The sequence below is a fragment of the Tachypleus tridentatus genome, chromosome 10 (genome assembly GCF_004210375.1).
Source record: "Tachypleus tridentatus isolate NWPU-2018 chromosome 10, ASM421037v1, whole genome shotgun sequence".
Taxonomy (NCBI): domain Eukaryota; kingdom Metazoa; phylum Arthropoda; class Merostomata; order Xiphosura; family Limulidae; genus Tachypleus; species Tachypleus tridentatus.
The window spans coordinates 82968563-82992958 of record NC_134834.1 but is presented as its reverse complement, the minus strand read 5'-3'; the positions used below and the strand labels follow the sequence as shown (position 1 = coordinate 82992958).

General features: G+C 33.0%; 1 protein-coding gene across 7 annotated transcripts; it reads right to left on the bottom strand.

The window, feature by feature from the left end:
* Nucleotides 1-4612: 4612 nt before the first annotated feature.
* tko (30S ribosomal protein S12 technical knockout) lies at nucleotides 4613-15009 on the bottom strand. Of its 7 annotated transcripts, none has more exons than XM_076462474.1 (4): nucleotides 14856-15009; nucleotides 11907-12009; nucleotides 9916-9989; nucleotides 4613-5324 (listed from the first exon to the last, which is right to left on the bottom strand). In XM_076462474.1, exons 3-4 carry the CDS (start codon nucleotides 9980-9982, stop codon nucleotides 4768-4770), a joined length of 624 nt encoding a protein of 207 aa, XP_076318589.1. In that variant the 5' UTR covers nucleotides 9983-9989; nucleotides 11907-12009; nucleotides 14856-15009; the 3' UTR covers nucleotides 4613-4767. The 7 variants fall into 7 exon arrangements, 6 of the variants coding, with proteins under 6 accessions (XP_076318589.1, XP_076318585.1, XP_076318586.1 ...); XM_076462470.1 differs by having other exon boundaries at nucleotides 9904-9989; nucleotides 14856-15008; XM_076462471.1 differs by having other exon boundaries at nucleotides 9904-9989; nucleotides 14898-14994.
* Between the last annotated feature and the right edge of the window lie 9387 nt (nucleotides 15010-24396).

The window sequence follows — 24396 nt, the reverse complement described above, 5'->3', positions numbered from 1 at the left end:
CGCGTATTTAAAACAAGGCACGTGCTCGATTATTGTTTATCTCGTAAAGAACATACCCTGATATACTCAACACGACATTTGCATAATTTAAGTTTTCTACGCCAAGAACTTCTGTTGCAACACTAACAGTTTATTTTTCCTTCTAAATATTATATACACTTTGCAATGAGCATTCTTGGCCTTCAAAAACTGATTTGTGCATCCTTGTCATGCAGTATTTCAGTTGTGGGGTTCATTACTGAGCATAGTATGACTGCTTGTACTTTTATAGATTTTGCGCTGATGTGGTACTTCCTGATTGGTTGAATAACAAATAATAACAGTGTAAATCATCTACACATTGCCATACTTCAGTGCAGTTCTTTCTACCAAGATGAAGCAGTAACATCTCTATAGTATTTGTTTTTATACATATTTTTATCTCCCCGTTTCCATAATTATTTTCAGTACTGTATGTCCTTAAGTAGATTATATACTATTATCTAAGATCGTTTTACAGCATTACTTGTACTGTCTGATCTATACAGTAGGCCAGATGGGTTAAGGCGTTCGACTCGTAATCTGAGGGTCGCGGGTTCGAATCGCAATCGCACCAAACATGCTCACCCTTTCAGCCGTGGGAGCGTTGTAATGTTAGGATCAATCCCACTATTCGTTGGTAAAAGAGTAGTCCAAGAGTTGGCGGTGGGTGGTGCTGACTCGCTGCCTTCCCTCTAGTTTTATACTATAAATTAGGGACGGCTAGCGGAGATAACCCTCGAGTAGCTTTGCGCGAAACTTCAAAACAAAAAAACAATCTATACAGTATCGTCTCGAACCCGTCATAAATCCGCAGTATCCTAATTATAATATGATTCGTTGTTTTACGTGATAAAATCCACATTTCAGAATATTGAATATGATTATATTATTTTTGTCATAACAGGAACTAATGGCAAACAAAAAATTGTATATCTACTCGATAACCGCAAAATCGTGATCAAATGTTAACTGGAAATACCTCCTTTATTTTTGTTCTAATCGTGTGAGTCATAGGTGTCCGAAGTGAAACGTGTGTTTTTGTGGAGCCAAAGTTTGAAGGGTAATCAAAATTACAGAATTGCGCCTGTCAAATGCAGGTGGAAACTGGAAGGTTGCTTCCCTTTGAAAGTAACACCTTAGTGACAACGTGAGTTTATTTTCATGCAGTGGAAATCAGACTACTATGATAATCAGGAAAACTACAGATAAAATTAGTGTGAAAACAAGCAGTTTAATGATAGATTTACACGATATTTTACTTTTTACCCTAATAATCTTTTAACTTTTCAAGCATTTATCTTCAGCTACTAAAATAACTTTAAAAGCTTCATTTAATTTACACCGAGTAATTACTTCGAATAGTAAATTCTGTTTAGGTTATAGAGAAATTGTCAAAATTTATGGACCGAAAGTTGGTGTTATATTCTTGTTCTGATGGTTGTGGAAGTTTATTTTATTATTGGCGTTTTAATATAAATTAAAACGATAAAACACACACACACACAAATTCTATGAGAGATAACCTCTATTTAAAAATGCTTGTTGGTATTTAAACAGAATGCTAGTATTTTTTTTTCTCTTTGTCTTTCCCAGTATAAAATAATCTTTGAAACCGATATGAGTTTTGTGTTAAAATTTGTCTCTGTTGTTTCAAATAATCCTGATTTGTTTGTTCGTTTGTTTCGAATTAAGTACAAAGCGACATAATAAGTTATCTGTGCTGTTCCCACCACGGGTATCAAAATCTGATGTCTAGAGATGTGAGTCCACAGACATGCTGCTGTATCAGTGGTGGACGAAATGATTCTGAAAATGACTAGACGCCAATAAAACAATCAACTCTGAAATCTGTATGGCATATTTCAATCTGTTCTCTACAACGTTCGACAACAGCTATCATTAACGGTCGATGTCAGATCACAGTTTGCTTATGTACAAAGTGTTTTATGTATCATCTTATAATTCTCAGTATAATTTTAAACATTCAAGTAGGACAAGTTGGAAACTGAATCATAATGTGCATTATGGGGGAAAAAATGTGATTTAATAAAGCTCTTGTTCAATAAAGGAGAAAAAAGCGAGAGAGTACTGTTTCCTCTCAGTTAAAAACACCTATCAACTGGCTGGAAATATACAACATGTGTTGATCGTGAAAATACTATATTATTTAGTTTGTTCTAAAGTTAAAACATGGACAGGGTAATATTAAATCTCAAGTTCCAGGTAGTAACGGTTGTTTTTCACATCCGTACATATTTAGAAAGACACTCATTACAAGCACTGTTACTTGAATGCACTATACTCTGACGACTCTACTCTTGTCACGAATAACAAGCAACCATATGTCACTATCTCAATCCTTCGTGACGTTCAGTCTTAATAATGAATCGTGGGAGAATTGTAACGCAAGAAAAATAAAACGAAAAATCGGTTTTTATTCAATGGACTTTGTACTACTGACATTTCAATTGCTAGCATAAAACTATTTTCGACAACAAAGCAGATATCCAATTCCGTGTGTACATCTGTAATTGATATTTTTGAAGTAAACTCCTCGGCCAAACTGTACTCGCACAGGTACATACGCTCATGGTGCACTTATTATGGCGACCTGGGTGTCTATGATCATATAGAACATTCCTGGAATTGTTGATTCTGGATACCAAGTTTGATTAATCACGTTCGTCGTCACATATGATCTCAATCCCTTTCGCTGCCATGTTTATAACACATTATTATATATACACAGAACCACGTGTTGTGTTACTGATATCCTATTAACTGTTTATCGTATAAAACTAAATTTTTAAATAATAATTGATATATTTCATAAATTATTAAATGTCTCCAGACTATGAGAAGTGTTCAGAAAAATAATTATTAGGGCATTTATTTTTTAACTTCACAATTGATATGCAAAATTTATTTTTAAAGTTAAATCAATACACAGGCGAGGGGTGTCTTTTACAATTCAGTTTGTTAAAAAAGTACAACGAAGTTCCCACGGAGAGTGGGGTACCCTTCCAAGACAAGTCTTCCATACTAGATAGTACAAAGGTCAACCCACCAGGAATAAATTTAGTATATAACAATAAAGCCACATTCTCAGCATCACTAATTGAACATTTTCCAACCTTTTATTTTTCAGCTACCACCTTTTTATGCTTAGTTTGGAACTGAGATACGAACGATTTAACCTACGATTCGGTAAGGAAGATCGAATCATCACGACAGTCAGTAGCAGGATGAGCAGACAAACTCTTTGAAAACAGCTACTAGTGTAACATTGCAATCGACTTGCTGCACAGTATCTACTAAGGTGGACCTAAACGGTTCCTGAATATCTGTGTCATTTGTGCTTAGCTGTTAAGATTGTGATGAGTAGACCGAATTCAATCATCTTACCACTTGATGTCACTTTTTGCAGCCCCAACATTGAAAAAACAAAACAAAAAAGAAACGGGAAATGCCTTCCTTTTAGCCTATGAAAATGTCAAAACAATTTCAGTTCAAATTATTTAAAAACAACGAAAACAGATCAGCTGGTATTTTTTTTTTTCAACAACGTCTCCCAGTGGCTTCTGAGGGAGGCTGTTTAATTTAACGATTCTACAGCATACCTGTTTCTCAGAATATTAACACTTAATGTCCCTTTTTAAGGCTAAAACAAATGTTGAACAGTCTCATGTCAGCATTTACGTCTTCGTAGTAGTGAAAGGGTTAAGATAAATTGCAATACATCTAGCTTGTGAAGAATAAAATGATATGATTACAAAAGTTCGTTATACGTTTGATATTAAATTCATGCTCGTTTCACAAAACCAAAACTTAGCTAAGGATTTTTATATTCATTTTTTCAGAGTAATGTTAATCTAATATTATTTTAAGAGGTTTTGTGGTTTAACAAATTATCATCGTAGACATATTTTATAAGAAATAACTTACCTTCAAACATTTTCCCAATCGCACGAACTAACATTTTTCTTAAAACATATTCATAAAATTAATTTATATGAACGCTTCCTACGAAACTGGGAAATATATTATTCTGAAATGTTATCTACCCAAAAGTAATTTCCACGAGATTATTAATGTAAAACATTAATAACTGAAACAGTATGAGTGACGTTCTTCTCGGGGTTGATATCCATACACGTCATTATATAGAGTCAACTTATTCAACTTTTTCTCATAAATTATTCATCATTGTAAGCTGATGTTTCCTTGATGTTTGTAGGAAATAAATCGTGTCATCAAATTAAAATTCTGTATATAAAACTAAATGTTAAGCTTTCCAAAAAATTTACATTATTCACATATATGATTCGAAACGAATCTTAAGTTAAAAAATACCTTTAGACTTTTAAAGTAAGTATACAAACAAAAAATATAATAGTGACGACTAAAGAACAGGTGTTAGTTGTGGGTTTCAACAGTCCTTCTCCATAGTTGCAACGGCTGCTGGTGCTCAATATCTCAGTTATTCTTATGTTACTCTGTTTTTTGGTTTCGCAATCGATTCATGTCTTAAGATTGCTTTATAATTATATAAAATGTTTCGGCGAAAGGTGGATTAAATGCTCTTTTTCAATAGTTTTCATTATTTATTATTCTATTTCAGATTATACAATGCATGTGTAAACATCTCGGTAACGATCCAGACACATAGTTCGTAGTTATTTAATACACATGAAGAAACTACAATCAGAAGCATAATGTCTTAATACGCTGTCTATGCTAAAGTTGTTATACCTGGCTGCGCTTTACCACATGTGCACAATCGTATTTACCGCGAATAACTTTTAACTTCACGCCCGGAACATCCTGGCAGCGACCACACCTGACCAGAACGATGTTGTGTTCCTGGATATTGTGGCCTTCTCCAGGTATATAAGCCACAGCTTCTCGGCCATTAGAAAGTCGGACCAACACGCACTTCCTGTTCGCAGAGTTTGGTTTTTTCGGTTTCTTTATCAGTGTTTTTAAAACCACCCCTTTCATTTGTGGTCTGCCATCTAGAGGGCGCTTTTTCTTCCTCTTCTTGATATGTGGCCCATTTTTATGCAAACGGAGGAGCGTTGTTTTCATTCGTATAGACCCAACAGATGGCTGACTTTCTCTTGGTGGGGACAATAGTGGAGTTAAGAACGTCGAAGGTTTAAACGAAAAAGCTAGTGCATTTTTTCCAAAGAAACCCGATGTGCAGTTTACGGAGCTAAAAAGAAAACAAGGCTGATAAAATCCGTATGAAGACAAGGTTACCGGAGAGTAGATCGTGAGAGATGAAGAAAATGGAAAAATTCCTGCAATGATAAAAAAATATATGTATACATAAATCTATATAACGTACTTGGATAACAAGTGAAAAACGAACCTAAACGAGCAGTTAGAAAATGTCCCCTTAGAGCGCAGAATTACCTTCACACAATAATGCTACAATTGAATGGTAACAGAATATGATTTACGGTTCGCAATATTATGTTCATACAGTAATAACTCAGGTCAGAAGTACAAATTTCATAAATATGCTTGTTCTTTATTAGGCTGTAATAAAAGGTCCTTTAGTTAATTACTAATAGTGCGCAAATTTGTAAGTTATAACTAGAAAAAATATCCATCACTGTGCTATGAACCTGATTTGTCTTTGCTACGAGATTTCTCTATAAAGTAACACTTTTTATTTTCACTGATTTATTCGAAAACACTAATACAGTTAAAAATATCTATTCATCACAATAATAATCCACATGTCAATTAATAAAAGTATCATTTGAAGCGACACGTGATGAAAATACGATTACAACAGAATGCATACTGCCTCACTTCTATAGTCACCATATGCTCACAAGCCAAGATGGCCAACTTGGATTTGTTATTGTTTTTTTCTACGTTAATTTTGCCGTACACGAGGTTGCGTGACAGTGAAAACAACAATAACGGAATGGCCCATCTATGGTTTCGGTTCTTTTACCAGAAAGGCAGCAATTGTTTAACATTGCGTTTATTCACTGCTGCTATGACAACACATTTTAACCACACGAGCTGCTATACATGATATCATTAAGCGAAGCGTGATGTCCCTATTTTAAACGCATTTAAAGGTGTTTTATAAATATAAAGAAATCAACTAACAGATAAAGAAGAAAGGGTCTGATGAGATAACCCTTCTGACGTTATGGCGCGTCTGTATTTATGACAACTACTAAGCCTATATTCTGCTATTCCAAATTTTGAAATACTGACCAGAGGAAAAACAGCCAGCCAGCAGTACCCTGTCATCCACCATCTACATTAAGAGGTTGACTGTCACACTTATAGAGCGCGCGCGCACACAGATCTTAACTTAAAAGGGATAAAATATTTTGTGATATCACACAAATTCGAACCCAGTTCACCATTTCTGAAATCCACAGTTCTACCAAACTAACGTCCAGTTATGGTTGTAAATGGGTAAACTGATGATACAAAATGAACCACATATAAACAGTTCATCAACTTAGGTTAAATTTGCCAGTATATCACAGATGCACATAAATAATCTTACTGCAAGTAGTACATAAAACTTACACAATCATTACAAACGCAAAAACGCGAACAACCAAAAGTAAATTATTTCAGAAACAGAATGATACTTAACTTGTATTTTGTGCAACAGAAATGTCCCTCGTTATGTATCCCAGTGTTGGTTAAAACCATATCGGTGAAACACGAAAACAATTTAAAATATATTACCTTATATATTTTATGTATCACATTAGTTTATGTTAATTTAGTTATTCAACAGCTTTGTTTGTTAACTTAGTAATTTAACAGCATTGTTTAAGTTACCATAGTTATGAACAGCTGTGTTTATGTTACCTTAGTTACTTAACAGCTGTGTTTATGTTACCTTAGTTGGTTACCATCTTTGGTTATATTACCTTAGTTTCTTAACACTAGTTCACTTACGTCTGTTTATATATTATCTTACTTAACAACCTTTGCTTACAATGCAATCTTACATATCACACAGTCAAATTTTTGTTTTTTTTTAAACTGCCGTATACAAAAGGTCGAATGTTTGTTTGTTGTTATAACAGCAACTAAAGAAAGTTATGTTCTAGAAACTTCTGGTGCTCACGGCTAGGTGGAGAATTCGATCGCGTCTGTCAGTGATTAATACAGCAGTAGATGTGCGTCCCAATTTGCCTCGTGAAATACCCAGTTATTTATGAGGAATGTGACGGCGTATTGCGAACGTTGTTTAATCAAAACCTCGCCACAAAGACTACGTACGTTTTGCATTATTTATTTTTCAGCAGTGATATGTTCGAGGTGAGAACGAACCACATGTCAGTAGGCGTTACACGGAAGATAAATACGTGTCAGTAAGTATGACACGGAAGATAACATGCACGCCCTTGTAAACTCCTAATCTAACATTTTTATAGGCATACCTGTGGTAGTAAACTTGGTAACAAATACATGACTATACACAACATTTTACTAGTGATAAAAACATAGTTACACATTAAACTTACTGTAGTCCTTATTAATATCTAATACTATAAAACATGGTGTGTATGTTTGTTTGTCTCTCTCGATCACGCAACGATGTCATAGTAGCTTATTACGTAATTTAGGTAGTTTGGATTCCTGACAATTAGAAGCGAGTGGATTGAACTAAAATTAAACAAGTTTGAAATAAAAGGTACAAAATTTGCACCTTTTCTGCAATTTCAAAACGTATCTTTGTTAAATCGTGGAGTTACGCCAGAAAACGTTTTCCAATCTAAAAACAAAAAAGGGCTTTTCGAGGGTTACTCGCAGAATGAAGTTGAGCGTTCTAGCCATGTCTGGGAAATGATATTTTACAGTTATTTATTTACTTCGTTTATGTATTGCCAGTTTTATACGGAAGAGTTTTAGTTTCCACTGGTTCCCCTCATTTCTGACACTAACGATAGTATTTGATAAAAATCAATCCTACTAAAATATTGGCAAAAGTGTTGATGACTGGGTGTATCGCGAGATTAGTTTTTGGATAGGTACATTAAGGTCTGATGGTGGTTGGCTCAATCATAATGCTCCGGATTAATCCAATGTTAAGAAAGCTTACTAAATAAACATGTTACATGAACAATATCTAAGCATTGGGCCATGATAGTATGCAAGATGAAAATTATGTTATATGTTTAATTTGTGTGTTCTTTGTTTGTTCACTCGAATGACATCTTTTAAACATAGTGTGTCAAAGAGCCAACTCTGAAAGCTCCTATGGTTCAGAAATAGTTGTTCCTAATTTTCAATTGCGGATTAGGAAGTTCCACTCGCCTATTAAATAGGCTACTCTTAACTGAAAAAATGACTGACTGCCACCCTTAACACGCATGTAACTGAAAGTTCATAGAGTGTTCGGTGGCATCCAGCACTCAGATTCTAAGTTCAAAACACTAACAAATAAGCCACAGTTTATGCGCGTTTCAATAAATTATATGTATGAGGCGGATGTGGCGTCATCTATGTATCGTTTAAAAACCTAACCTACAACTGTTTTCAAGTTGTTGTTTTTTTATATTTGTCACTAAAATTAAAAAAATACATTGTTTTCTTTTCAGAAATAACTCCCAGTCTCATAAATCAATTAGTATGCACATATGACCACAAGTGCCTGTGACTGTTTTTCTCGGTTATTTTTTAACATGTCGCCGGTTACACATTCGTAACCAACAATAACAAAAACAAAAGCTTTTTTAAAAACAAGATAAAATGGATGGCATGTACATCATCCATACAGAATGTTACCAGACAAAAATAGGATAAGCTGAACTCAGTCGTGACTCAACAGTTATATATATTGCTATGTGTTACTTCCTGTCTGTACTATTATATAGATATGATGCAAGTGCCATCCTTACTACTAAGTTTACATTGTTTATGAAGGATTAATATTAGCCATTCCTGCATTTACTTCCTTTTTTTTAAAAAAAGTTTTTTACCTGCTTGTTGTTGTTGTTTTAACGCAGTGTTTTGATAGGCATAAGAAGGTTGTATTTATAATTAAGTTCTAAATACAATCAATGTTCCAACTGTAATATTTATTATCTATCACTGGATTGTAATTCTTATTTCACCTCACACTGAAGCTTTTAAAAGAGCACCAAATTTCTCTAAGAAAGCTAACTACGAAGGGTAATGATAACATTGTTTAAACTAGAATTACGATTTGTTTTAAATACTACTATTTATTAATAATGCTTATAAAAGGTGATACTTCATTAGAAACTATGTGACCTCAGTAAAACTAGTAAACATCATTGTTTTGGTTTTTAAGTTACCATGTAATAAAAAAAGAAAAACAAGAAATTCAAAATTTTTATGATATTTACAGACATTACCATAACTTGTGACTCAGTTATTACATAGATATTGTAACCTTGACCTTATCTTTATATTTTAAACTCCACATTCAACTATAAAATAATTTTAATTTTTTTATCTGTTTATTCTGAGTCATTATTTTCAACTAACAATTTCATTCATGTTGAAGAAATCAGCCCTCTCAAAGGGGGTTGAAACAGAGGCCCTGGTCCTTCTGTTTGGTTGCCTATGTTTATGCAAAACGTGAAAGGAATTTACGAGCAGTCCGACACACGTATGTACAAACAAACCAGGGTTCTTAATATTGTTTTATAAATTTAAATGAATGGCTCAAGATACATTTGTAGATATACATCCATTATTGCTACATAATGTTATTTAGAAGTCAATATCTTTCAGTTTTCATCATAACATTTCATTTACATATTACACCTATTACAAGGAAAGTATGAGGTTACTTCTCATAATTAGTATTCCCTACTATAATGATACTACAGCATAACTGAAATGGATTCACTTTACCAGAAATCTTACTAGTTGTCCAACCAACACGTCTGAATAATGACTTCGTGCAACCAAGCATGGACTGATAAAGTGCCATAATAAACCTGCAATAAACAGAAAATATTTGTAAAGACTAGAAGCCATGAGGCAAGTCAGTCATAATGTTTATATGAAAATACTGACAAGTTAAAATTCCATAACTTTTTGTTGGATAGTCTTATATCTGCTGTAAATAAACAAGAAACTATTGATAACAGCAGGGTACCTGACTCATGAATTAATACATTCTACTCATTAGAAGTTTTTGTTTTATGACATTAAACACTTCTAACCACACACCACTGTATAAAATGAGCTACATTATTTACTAAATCATTTTTTCATTTCAGATCTATGCACTTACCTTGTTTTGATCAGAAGTTATTCATAATAACTAGATGCAACTTTTATTGTTGAAAGAAGCAATATTGCACCATGATTAGTGTTAACATTTGTCACAAGCAGATTTTCTTTCCAAGATAAAACAATGACAAAACACTCAACTTGAATACATAAAAAGCTAAAAATATTATCACAGATTACAATAAATAATGCAAAATTGATAGGAATTAATCACTAATATGATTTGTTCAAACTTTAAAAGAGACAAAATACTTGGCAGTCTATGTTAACTTGGGAAACTGTGTATGCAAACACAACAGATTCTTCTACAAAGATCTCTGAAAAACAGGTGTGGAACTGATTTGTGATGGTTGTCAAATTATAAATTTTCCTCAACCTAAAATATTGAAAACATTTTTGAATGCTTTAAGTTTTACTTTGCTTTTCCTATGAATGAATAAATACAAATTTGTTTCAAAACCTGCTCTTGCATCCCTTTTTAACTACTGTTATATTTAGGACATTTATTGTAGTTATTGTTTCTTTTACCTGAAAAGACAAAGAGAAATTATTGTATACTTGTAAGATCTTAAAGAAATAGTTTGTTTATTTGTTATTAAGCACAAAGGTACATGATAGGCTAGATGCTCTGTACCCATCATGAGTATAGGAACTGTTTTTACAGTTATATGCCCTCAGACTTACTGTCAGTCTGCATAATTGTGATGGACCAGAATATATAAATTTATTTAGTAGATAAGCATTAGACAAAAATTGTGCAGCATTTCATTAGCATCAAAATATTCTGTAATATTTACTGTTCACAAAGAGGAATTTCTCAAGTAAATTTCTAGCACAAAAGAAGTAAGCAGTATTGTATCTAAATGAAATTTCCCTTATGTTTATTACAACAATAAAAGAAACATGTGGGCATTATAAATTAGTCTTATTTGTAATACTTAATGTTTAATAAAAATTTTCACTGCAGCTAGGGATGAGTATTGTAAAACTAGAAATAAAAGAAACCTAATTTATTATACATCACACAATTACCATATATTCATTACACACGTCAGAACAACGTTTAACAACATCAGTGACAATATAAAAGATCCTGTTATGTTTAAAAATTTCATGCCATAATTTTTCTTGTATCTTTGTATAAACTTTGAGCATTACATCTTGACCAATTCATTTTAATTCATGAACAGTTTTTGTTCTATAACATTGCATACTACCTTTTAGTTCTTAGACTGGTATAATTATTATCAAATTATTTCTGATCAACTTAGGTATCTTTCTTTAATCACAAGTTTTGAAAATGTTATTGTGTGGAGTTTAAATGGACGTTGGTCAACTTTCATTTCTTTTTTTAAACTCTTCTTGTCAGTTAAAATTTTACTGGAAAATATATTGAAATTTCTGAAGTGTAAGAGGTTATTTTTTAAGGTTGGAAAGACTACACTGCTGAATTACTGACTCTTATTATATTTTCAGTTTTGAAACTTGTGATTCCAATAGTCTGATTACCACACAAACACTTTTCTTTTTTTACTTTTTATTACATTCAAACTGAATCTAATCATTGTTAAATTAACTGATAAAGTAATAAACTACAAATATAAGATCACAACACTTACCTTACAATGAAACTGTTGCCCTCTGGTTACATATAACAACACAAAGCTGAATGCTTGTGTTTTTTAAACTTAAGTGAGTTCCTTCGGGAACTGTAAAGACTGCCTACATGTAACACAGAAACATTCTTTAGAGTTCAGGAACAGACTAATTATAAACACTTTACTAAAATACAACAATTATGAAATGCTAAAGCAAAAACTCCCTTCAGATAAATAGTATATTTAATAAAATGTATAATTTCACAGAAACATTTTTTAAAGTTTTACTATTGATATAAACAGAATACTAAATGGTCATTAAATACTGCAGAAATTATGTTTAAACTCCAAACTAATTTTCATAAAACAACCTACATATTAACTACATCTGTAATTTATATCATTTCAGTTTGTTTGTTTGTAGTTAAGCATATAGCTATACAGTGGGCTATCTGTACTGTACTCACCACAGGTATCAAAACCTGATTTTTAGCAACAGAAACCTGCTAACTGACTGCTGTGCCACTAGTGAGCACTTGTGTTGGAAGATTCCGAATCTTCTCATAAATGTGTCCATATGATATAAGAATGATAGAAATAATTTGTTGGTTTGTTTTGAATTTCTCACAAAGCTACACGAGGGCTATCTGCACTAGCCATCCCTAATTTTGCAGTGTAAGACTAGAGGGAAGGTAGCTAGTCATCACCACTCACCACTAACTCTTAGGTTAGTCTACTCTTTTACCAACAAACAGTGGGATTGATCATCACATTATAATGCCCCCACAGCTGAAAGAACGAGCACATTTGGTGTGACAGGGATTCGAACCAGCGACTCTCAGATTATGAGTTGAGCTCCTTAACCGCTCAAAAACAACTGTGATAGGTAAAAGTCCGAATAAAATCTTTTGAAGCATAGAAAGCACAACAAAAAACAAATGTTAATGTTGCAGAAGTGGTTAGTCTCAGAAGTTTAACAATTTTATATCAATGTGTCAAAATAAAATACATGCATAAAAGCAGTTATTAAAAAGCAAAGCAATTTTTGTAAGAAAATAAAATCAAGCTAAAATAGACCAGCCTAAATGCTTAATTTCAGAAATATCCTAAAAGTGCAACATCTTGATACGAGTGTCTTGAAACAGTACATAAATGATGCAATAATTTCAAAACAAACTGGTTTTCATACAGAACAGACTTGTAAATAAAACAGTTATTTTGGCAAAAAATATAATTTCATAATTATCAGGAACAGCATGCCTCAGCAAACTATTTCTACATAGAGGACCTATCTAAAGTATACTATTGTGCAAAAGCCAATAAATTATTCAGCTTGTTTCTCTTTTTCCTTATTAATATACGTACACAGAATGTGGAAATGAAGTTAGTTGGTAAAAAGAAAAGTATTTCTCACAGAAAGAACAGTAACACCTCATTTAATTCCAAATAAAATCCAATATGTTAAACTTCTAAAAGATCTTTCAACAAAGATTTGCATATTATGTAAAATTAACTCAAAAAATATAAAATGCTTAAGAATTTCTGTAAAACAAAATTTCAGTAAATTATTTCTAACAACTTATATTTGTAGTTTTTCTTACAAATACATTTAATTTTATATAATCTATAAATGTACATTTTATTGTTATACTGAATATTAACATATAACATTGTTTCTAGTTTGCTTTTATATACAGGTAGAATTAGTTTCATTAATATATAAACCACTTTAGTTTCAGTTCTTCCTTTCTGACCCACAGAGCTTGGTTTTGGCTAGACATTATTCATAATTTGTTTCAAGTGTAACACAATACTTCCTTGTCCACCTTTCCAATTTCATTTGTTAACCTCACAAAACTAATTTGTAGATGTTTTATAAAAATTTCTTCTAATATGCAGTTTAAAATACATTGGTATAATAGGTTTTTCCATTTCCATCATGATACTATTTTAAATAAATTGTAGTATTACACTAATGAAGAAAGATTCAACACTAATATAGTACAACATGCTAAAAACAGCAAAACTGCATGTTTTTGATCTCTGAATAACATATTTTCCAACTTGCATAACCTAGTGTCATTTTTTTCTTTACATTTTACATTGTTACTGTTACTTAGCATTATCATCAGACATTGTTCAACTTCATACTATGCAGGGATATTTGTCCCTGGATTGCTGTTTAACATATCATAACTTACTATTTTAAACAGAGTTTTTTAATAAAGTTTCATAAAAATTATATGAATGGTAAATGTCTAATTATAACATTCACACTGAGAGAAAAAAATTAAAATTATGGACTTCTCCCATAAAAAAATGGTAAATTTACATATTTTTGCATTTTTTACTTTCAGCCCTTAGACTCAAATTATCCGAATCAGCCCTACTACAACTACTAGTGCTCACTTGCAGTAGTGATACAAATACAAGAGATAATGACCAAAACATATGCACTAATATTTAATTTTAATCATGAAAGCCTATCCCACTGGTACTGTGACAGTGATAATCCTAGAAAAAAAAAAATGAAATAAATAATTTATTTTCTATTTATGATGATGCATTCGTTCTATTAGATGGGCTGATACTTACCAGCCCCACTATTATTAATAATATAAGTGATGTACATGTTAAATGGTTAAAAAGCCACAAATGCAAGATAAGAAAGTTTATTGTGTTCATTTGATTTGGGGCATTATAATATTTATTTTGAAATTTTCCTTAAGTTTTAAGTATTTTGAAAGATTACTATTCATTACATAGATAACTGCATATTTAATTCAAGCTAAAGTCTTGGGAAAGAAGTGATGCTGTATTGGTACTTAATTACTTCAATATGCTAACATTCATAACTTTAGTCTAAAATGCTCACTTTTCACATTCACACAAATACCATTTAATATTACTATTAGTCATTGTTATTTGGAGAATAACCTTAAGTTAGCAAAATATATACGTCTATCTTACAATGTTAACATTAGGTGTTCTGTTACACGGTGGATACTTAACCTAGAACTTCTATAATATTCATAAAGTTAAAACTACACCACACTTTTACAACTTTTATGCATGAAAACCCACTTAGAATATAGTGCCCTCTAAAAAGTAAAACATAAAATGTACCATATTTATGTTATACATATTAATGAATAAACTGCACAAATAAAATTAATGTAATGATATAAAAACAGATTTTCCTATTAAATTACAGTTTTGATAAACACGTAATATATTTAATAATATACTACTATTTTTAATTATTATTTAAATCACAAGCAAATTAATGTTTCTAAGAGTACTTTTTTGAAAAACATAAAAATAAAGATAAAACTATAAAGCGAAACACAATGGGATATAAATGCAAAGAAAAATGAAAGATAATATTGAATTAGTAAAATTTGAAAAATAAATAACATTCTGGATAATTAAAAAACGGTAAATTTAAAATTTATATTTTACAAAATATGAAAGACCAGTGACAGAACGTTCTTCTTTTATTCTGTGCAAAGAGAATGAGAAGCTTTGCCTGAGGCCCGGCATGGCCAGGGGTTTAAGGTGTTGGACTCGTAATCCGAGATTCACGGGTTCGAATCCCGGTCGCACCAAACATGCTCGTCATTTCAGCCATGGGGCATTATAATGTGACGGTAAATCCCACTATTCGTTGATAAAATTGTAGCCCAAGATTTGACGGTGGGTGGTGATGACCAGCTGCCTTCACTCTAGTCTTACACTGCTAAATTAGGAACGACTAGCTCAGATAGCCCTCAAGTAACTGTTGCAAAACTAAAAAAAACAAACAAACAAGTTCTGTCTGTCGAAACTAATCGAGTTTTTTCATTTTGTTGATCATTTAATCATTGATGCATTATTATGTGTCATTTGCTTTTCGTGAATTTTTACTTAATACTTCTTATTTTGTTTTCCCGCCATTTAAAGCAAAAGTGTACACCTTCTTAGTTATGTGACTATTATCTCATTTCCATAGGTTAGCTGTCGGTCGATAAATCATTTAGTTCATTATATTATTTTTATTTTCTTGAATCCTGTTACTTATACTGTTTGTTTACGTCAGTAACAACAAAGTTACACAAAGACTATCTGTTCTGTGCTTACCAATGGTAGAGAAAAACGGTCTATAATGTTATAAATCTCCAATTTAACTGCTGAACCGCGAGTAAGAGAAGGTTGATATTTCATAGTTAATTGTTGCAAATCTATTTGTAATAAAATTTGCTTATCGAATACAGCATAATGTTTAGGAACAACAAGAAATCTATTGTTCTATCTCAGCTGTCCCATTCTCTAAACTAAAGTATCAACTAAATAAATCTAAAAAATAAATAAAAATATTAAAACCAGCCCTTATCATACATGGTCCTACTATTCTCACCGTTAAGTATGAAAAAAATATGATGCATCAACACTTTCAGTTCCCCTTACGATCTTAAACACCTCAATCAGATCCCCTCTAACATCTTTTTTTTTTTTTTTTAAGAAAAATACATTAAGAGATTTTAACTTCTCCTCTTATAACAATCCTTCCATCACGGGCACCATTTTAATAATCTTCCTCTGAACCCTTTACAACAATTCAATGTCCTTCTTAAGGTAAGAAACCCAAGATTAAACACGTTACTCCAAATATGGCCTGTACAATGAAGTTATAACATTTCTATATTTGTATTCAATATTGTTGTAGATACAACCTAAACCTTTATTTTTTGTTCTGTAATGCAGGCAGGCTAAGTGGGGGTTTGGCCGTTGAAGTTTTGACTAATACTACCTGTTACACAGTTATTTATGTTAAGTGAGGATGCAGTGGGCGAACAGAGCACACAGGTACTAACTAGAGGATTTACAGTTAAAACAAACAATTGACTCTGACACCAAGATTTCAAAAATAAACAATTTGAATAAGTTTCCCATATGTTAAAGTTTACATTCAACATTCATAATTTCTTTAATATGTTAAAACTTTTTTTAGTTCATTCAACACAGATACTCTGCTAGTTAGTTACATGCAGTAACTCAACAGTACTTTCTAATCAATGTTTAGAAATAATGACAATAATTTACATATAGAGAGTTCAGGTAAGAAACATTTGGACTGCTCATCACTTTAGCAGTCAGATTGACAAAGAGAACTGACGTAAGGTCCAGATGCACATCACATACTCTGGCTGCAGGAGAACTGAATTTTCGCCCGTTAAATGAGGTTTTATTCAATTTTTCTTTAGTATTCTCTCTTGTGTCTATACCCACATTCTCGCCACCAATATTTCGCCAAAGGGCCGACGCACTTCCTTTTTAGGCAGTTTTAAGCTTGATAACCATCAGTCATCCGCAACTTCAGCCTACACTGCGGCGTTTTCAAACTCTCAGTTCCGTTTCGCTAATGCAGCGTCCATAGCTTTCATAACCCTTTACTGGCCTTGATAGCATCAACTCGTTACAATATAATCCTACAAGCAGAGTTTCTCAACATGTTTCTCCTCTTAAGTCATCTTCGTTATACCTTTTATTTCATACTTTTGTGCCTGTACTTCCCTGTCTCACACTTCTTATTGCACACAACTATTACAGGCATTTACAATATCCAGCAATGCCTCACTACCACTAAGAACAGCACAATGCTTGGATCACTTAAGAGACTTATTAGCTATTACACTAAGGTACCTTTCTTTCATGGCACTGTTAAGGTTATCCCCTTCCAAATTACACTTATAATTCAAATTATAATAACCCGTATACATTATCTCGCATTTATTATTACAATTAAAAACCTTTTACCGTTTATGTTAGAGTAAGATTAGCAGTAGGAAAGGAGATAAGAAGAATAACACTATGTAATAAAATTTTGTTCCTGGATAGTATATGTTATTTCTTAATTATGTTGTAAAAGTACAGAAAATGGCCATTATTCCCTTCAAACTTTGCTTTTGTGACCTGGATAATGAAATTTAGAAATTAACCAATTTTCTATGTAAAAGCGAGCAAATTTGCACATTTTCATTTACATAAGGTCTGACTAAAACAATATATGAATTAAGATTTACATATATTTATACTAAAGTGATACAAATATGTTTAGAAGTGAGTGGTTTTTTTTGAGATTTACGACTGTAATGTAAATCACTTTTACGTATCAGCCCCCAAATATAGTCTCCCACCATGTTTTCGTTATACGCTCCCAGGTCACAAAAGCAAAGTTTGAAGAGAAAAATAGGTCTTTTCCATTTACTTAGGCCCGGCATGGCCAAGCACGTTACACGTGCGACTCGTAATCTGAGGGCCGCGGGTTCGTATCCGCGTCGCGCCAAACATGCTCGCCCTCCTAGCCGTGGGGGCGTTGTAATGTGACGGTCAATCCCACTATTCGTTGGTAAAAGATTAGCCCAAGAGTTGGCGGTGGATGGTGATGACTATCTGCCTTCCCTCTAGTCTTACACTGCTAAATTAGGGACGGCTAGCACAGATAGCCCTCGAGTAGCTTTGTGCGAAATTCCAAAACAAAGAAACAAACAAATCCATTTACTTTAGGCATAAGCAATTGGGAAATAAGCCCAGGAACAAGAAAAAGTAAAAATTTTGTTACATCGTGTAATAATTGTTACGCCTAACACTTTTTATGTTAATTAACTTGACAGCGAAGTTCTCTTTGCTCATAACTTTACTCTATTTTGTTATTTCCTATCTGTTGTTTTCACTCGTCTCACACTGTTTGCATCATTATCACGTAATCATAACCTGGCATGGCCAGGTGGGTTAAGGCGTTGACTCGTAATTCGAAGGTCGTGGGTTCGAATCCCTGTCGCACCAAACATGCTCGCCCTTTCAGCCGTGGGAGCGTTATAATTTGGCGGTCAATCCCACCATTCGTTGGTAAAAGAGTAGCCCATGAGTTGGCGGTGGGTGGTGATGACTAGCTGCCTTCCTTTAGTCTTACACTGCTAAATTAGGGACGGCTAGCGCAAATAGCCCTCGTGTAGCTTTGCGTGAAATTCAAAACAAACAAACACTTAATCGTCTGCTCGCCTTCTACAAATCTCTGTATTTTCGACGTCAACGTAATGCACGTAACATCCAATAGTCTCAACAGCAATAAATTACAAATTAACTTCCAACAATTGTCTGCCTTTGGCTCTTATTAAAATAAAAACTGAATACAATGTTCACTTACAAAATAATCAGTTAGAACTACACTAAATAGTCTTTTATATCATAGGTCTGGCACTTCTTGCATAAATCAAAGCAGTGATATAGCATTACGTCCTATAGTTCTCATTTTTCAATCAATTGGCAGAAGTTCCATGCTTCCATGTAAGATTCACTGACTCGTGACTGTGAATTTTACCATGTTGTATAACAAGTACCACCCAAGCTATCTCTGGATCTTCTAGCATCTCCTTTGGAAGCTTCTGTGTCATCACATTTGGTATCCTCCATCAGAAGGATCTTCATTTCTAATATCATTTAATCACCAGATACTTTTACGTTTTGTGGCAGTGGTATGTGTCAGGACACTACAAATGGACAAGTTGCCACCTGTTAGCAATTCTGGTGCTGTATATTTAAGTTGTAATTCTGCAACACTGTTATCAAATGAATGAATATACCTTCCAATTATTTAATATTAATGAGTTATTTCTGTGATAAAATTATATAATATACAAATAATGTAAAAATAATTAAAAAATACTATAATTGCAAGGAATTTGCTCTCTCTTGTGGAGTAAAACATTATTATCTGACATGAATATGCTTTATATACCACCCTGCCTTTCTGTTAGTAATGTTCAGCTCCATTGTCATCTGTACCTGCATTGAACAAAACAGCTCTTCTTGGATAAAGTAATATTGATCTTCAACTAAGGCACATTTCAATTATTGAAATGACTCAGACAATGAAAACTGTCGCACTATTAGCCTCAGTGTTTATAATAAGACACAAAACTTAGAAAACATTAGACTGTTGTAAGTTTGAGCCAGCCTACCACTGCTTTTATTTTAGCAGAACCTTCAGATACTTGGTGTTAAATATCCAATAATTTCTGTATGCATTTGCAAGACATTTCTCTGTTTACAATTTTCAACGTGCAGTATAAAATGTGCAACATAATACAAAACTATAATATATATATATATATATATTATAGTGCTTACAAACCACACAGCACAACTTGCATCTGTTACTCAAAAATAGCTAGAACAATACATCTGCCCAAAAATCATGATTCAAAACCTACATAAGCCTTCTCAAGTGCTGAAAGTAGTTTTAACTTTGCATTTATTGTCTAGCTCAAACTGCCAGTAACCAAAAGCAAAATATTTTGAACTTAAGCCAAAGTAAATCTTCCAGTATAAGTAGACTTTTGCCAATGTATGGGAACAAAAATATACTGATGAATATCAGTACACTTACCAACCCACAGTTCACACAAACCTCACCATGTTTTCTTACTTAACACTAATGATCACCAGACATTCTCTAAAGGCTGAATGATTCTATCCTCCAGATTCTCTCTATCACAGTGATGGGTATAACCATGTTGTTCAAATGAAACCTGATGGCAGTTGTTTTATACTTGTCTCCAGTATTTGTACAATTTTGTAAATACATTGATAAGTCCAGTCAGTAACTTTCTGAATTTCCTTGGCTGGTCTAAGCTTGGAAAATCTGCAAAAGTGACCATGATGTACTGGTAACCATGTATTTGCTCACTGATACAGTGTGGCTGAAGTAACACCAGTTAAAGACAGTTTCAGGTAATTATTCTGTAAATACAGGTCAATTCATCATAATAACAATCCTGGCCAGTAACATTATTTTGTAGTTACTATAATTACAAACTGTAAACAGAATATATCTTGCTTTAAAAGGGATAAAAACCTAGGAAATATAGTTTTATTTCAAGGGAAAGCAATGGGCCACAGGTTTTGCTTCTATTATTACATTATAAACTGGCAATACAACTGCTTGTGCATTAGAGAACAGCAATTACAGCATCTACATGTACTCATTCAGTTTACTGTTTTTACACATTTCAAACAGCATTTTAGTTTTAACATACGACTCCAGTTCACATGGTATATTAGGGGGTATAACTTCTGTGCATATCTAAACCTAAAATGCTGGAGCTCAAGCAAGCCATGGTCCATAATAATATTTGCATACTTAGCGATGTGGAACATTTTTCTAATAACTACAAGACTATGAATCTTTGTTTACTTGTCAGATTGGTGGTTTACCTAGCACTAACTGAAACACTGAGAGATCAAGTACAGTTTTAGATGCTCCTGTGCCAACTACAAACTGTAATATTAGAAGGTTAAAATATAAGGAACTTCTATATATATTTAAAATATTACATCCACAGATGAACAATACTGTAGAATACAAAACTAAAATTTTATATACCAATACACAATTGTAAAAGTCACTTTCCATGTTACAAAGTTGTTTCTTGTTGACTTCACTTTAAGATGAACTTAAACTATGTTGCACAATGTTGTTCCTTTGCAGATTTTAATACTTTACAAACAGTAACTTGCACTTACATACATTCATAAACTCATAAAAGTCATGCTTGGCACTAAAAAAAGTAAAAGGTTACCACCAAAAGTGTAGAAACAAACTAATGGCTGGTCTCTCACAGATCAATAACAAACTCTGATCTACTGCTTACTGGTTTCTATTGAAGGATGTGACAGCATTCATCAATTACCTTCTTTCCATACTTGTTGCCTACCATTTTTCTATTTTAGTGGGCTCCTGCTCAAAGACATATCTAAATAACCCTTATGCCACAATAAACCAATTTGTCAACTACTTCAGCAGGCATCTCTCCTTCCCTCTTCTTTTCATGTATCCAAATATTATTGGAACAGCTAAAGTGAAAGGAAAAGATCACCCTGTTACTTTGCTAACAGCTACTGAGGCTGAATTGAGTATACCATATGGTGTCTGCCAGCTGGTACTAATCTACTACAAGTTCTCATAAAATGACACTGACATTACTGGGAGCTGCAAGTCTGAAAGAGCCACTGAAAGTTTTCTCTTCTCTAGTAACACAGCTGAGGCTACTAACTCATATCTTATTGCAATCAACAAAGGCCAGTTGCAAGACAATGTCTTTAAAAGCCAATGTGGTATTGCATGGTCTCACTTAGAAGTCCTACCACAAATATAAATTAGTATCATGGTTGAATTCACTTTGAAATTCAAGCATTATAGTTTATTGGTAAACACAGATGTCTAATATTTTTCTCAACTATTACTAAAGACAACTAAAACAAATAGTCCATCCTATTTACTGCCTGTCAATAGGTTAACTTGAATAATCCTTTTATCAACTCAACTCATCAGAACGACTTTTCACTTGAGTGTTTTATTCAACTTTTCTTGTAATTATTTCAACTCAGTAAGTCATCTCTAATTTTCTTGTCAAATCAACTGAATTAGTTGGCTCACTCATAGTCTTTTGATTGGTTTGTCCCAACATTTTTGTTGTTAGCTCATCTAAAAGAGGTTGGTCTGCTAACTGCCTTTTTATTGGTTATCTCAACTCTACTGGTAGTGAACAAATTCAGAAGTAGGTTGGCTTGCTCTTTCTCTTTTGAGAAGTTTGTTTTGCTTTGTGTTTTGAACAAAGCTACATGAGAGCTATCTGTTCCTAATTTAGTAGTGAAAGACCAGAGGAAAGGCAGCTAGCCATCACCACCCACCACCAACTTTTTTAACAATGAGTAGTGGTATTGACCATCACATTATAATGCCCCTACAGCTAAAAGAGTAAGCATGTTTAGAGGTACAGGGATTCAAACTTGCAACTCTCAGATTAAGAGTGTCCTAGCCACCTGGCCATGTAGGCTGCTTTTGAGAAGTTCAACTCCACATCCTTACATTAATGTAAATGACATCTTGCTCAGTGTCCGAACTCAATTTACCACGTAGTCAAATGAATTCGACTAATCTGCTCACTATTATGTCAAATGATTAATCATAATTTTACTGGTAGTCAACTATCTTAACACACCAGCTTGCTGTGTTTGCAGTTTATTCAACATTTTTTTGAATGAACCTAAAATATTCACCTGGCAAGTGAATGTTGAGTAGTCTGTTCTGACTTCTCTTGTAGTTATCTCACATTAGTAGGCCAGTTTACTCATACTCTAATGAATATTTTAAGTTCCCTCTTACTAGTCAACATACAGGAGCAGGTTGGCCTGCTCACCTGTCTAATGGTTTATTTCAAGTTAAGGAAAATTATTAACTCAACAGAGTATGCATGTCCAATTACTGAATTTAAGTAGCTTATACCATACCTTGTCCTCATAAACTGATTAGGTTGTTCTGTTAACTGTTAAAAAAGTTCATGTCAAACCTTGTTTTCAACTCAATTGTGTAGTTGTTCACTTTCTGTTGGGTGATTTTTCTCATTTCCTACTTGTATTCCACTGGACTAAACAGGCCACAGCTGAAAGGTCAAGTATGTTTGGTGTAACAGGCATTTGAGCCTGCAACCCTCAGATTATAAGCCCAGAACCCTAACCACCTGGCCATGCCATTTTTTTTCTCAAAGGTAAATGAACTAAGTAGGTCAGCTTTTTCATCGTCTCTGAAGTGAATTACTGTTTAGCATTTTATGTATGTGGATTCAGAAATCAAATATTAAATATGTAGTTCAGCATTTTACATGGTTACTTGCAGTAGTAAATATTTCATTAATTGGCTCTCTATCATTATAGCTATATATCTTATGGTAAGTGTTACAACTTCTATAGAAAGTAATGTTGTATAAATGAATTCACATAAGTACTTTGTCATAATAGGATACTTGTAATTAAGGAAGGCCCTACAAGTTTTTTGCATGTCATGTGCCTAAATTCAGCTATTTAAACACAATTTCATTTTGCTTAGTAACTACAGAGTAATTTTGTAAATCTTTAGAAAACTGGTAACTGTACCACTTCTTACTCTTGAAGTACTTTGTAATTAGTGAGGGGAAGTTCTGGTTCACCCCCAACAATGAAACTAATCTCATTCCATGCAACTTTCCTATCCATAAGATAAAGTAAAAAGGACTTCCAAACTTAAAAGTAATACCATAAACCACATTTCTGAGCTGACTAAGTAGAAGCTGAGGCAAGTATGGCATTTAAGGGTTGTAAACTGGATAAGAAGTGACTCTTATTTGGTAGCACAAAATGTTGTGCATTCATGTTTTCCAAAAAGCAATACATCAATAAAATATATTACACACATGCATTCTTATTCATTGTGAAACAAATTTTGAAATCTTAAACCAGAGTTTAAATTTGTTTTAATGATACATCTTTACTTAAAGAACATTACTGCATTAAATAATTTATCTGAACTATCATATATTCTTTTAATATTTTAAATGCACAAGTTTTTGCCTCAATTACCTAAGCTTCCTACAGATGTAGTCAACAGGATCTGACAGAACAATTCAAATCATAAAGCAAAAATCGTGCAAAAATA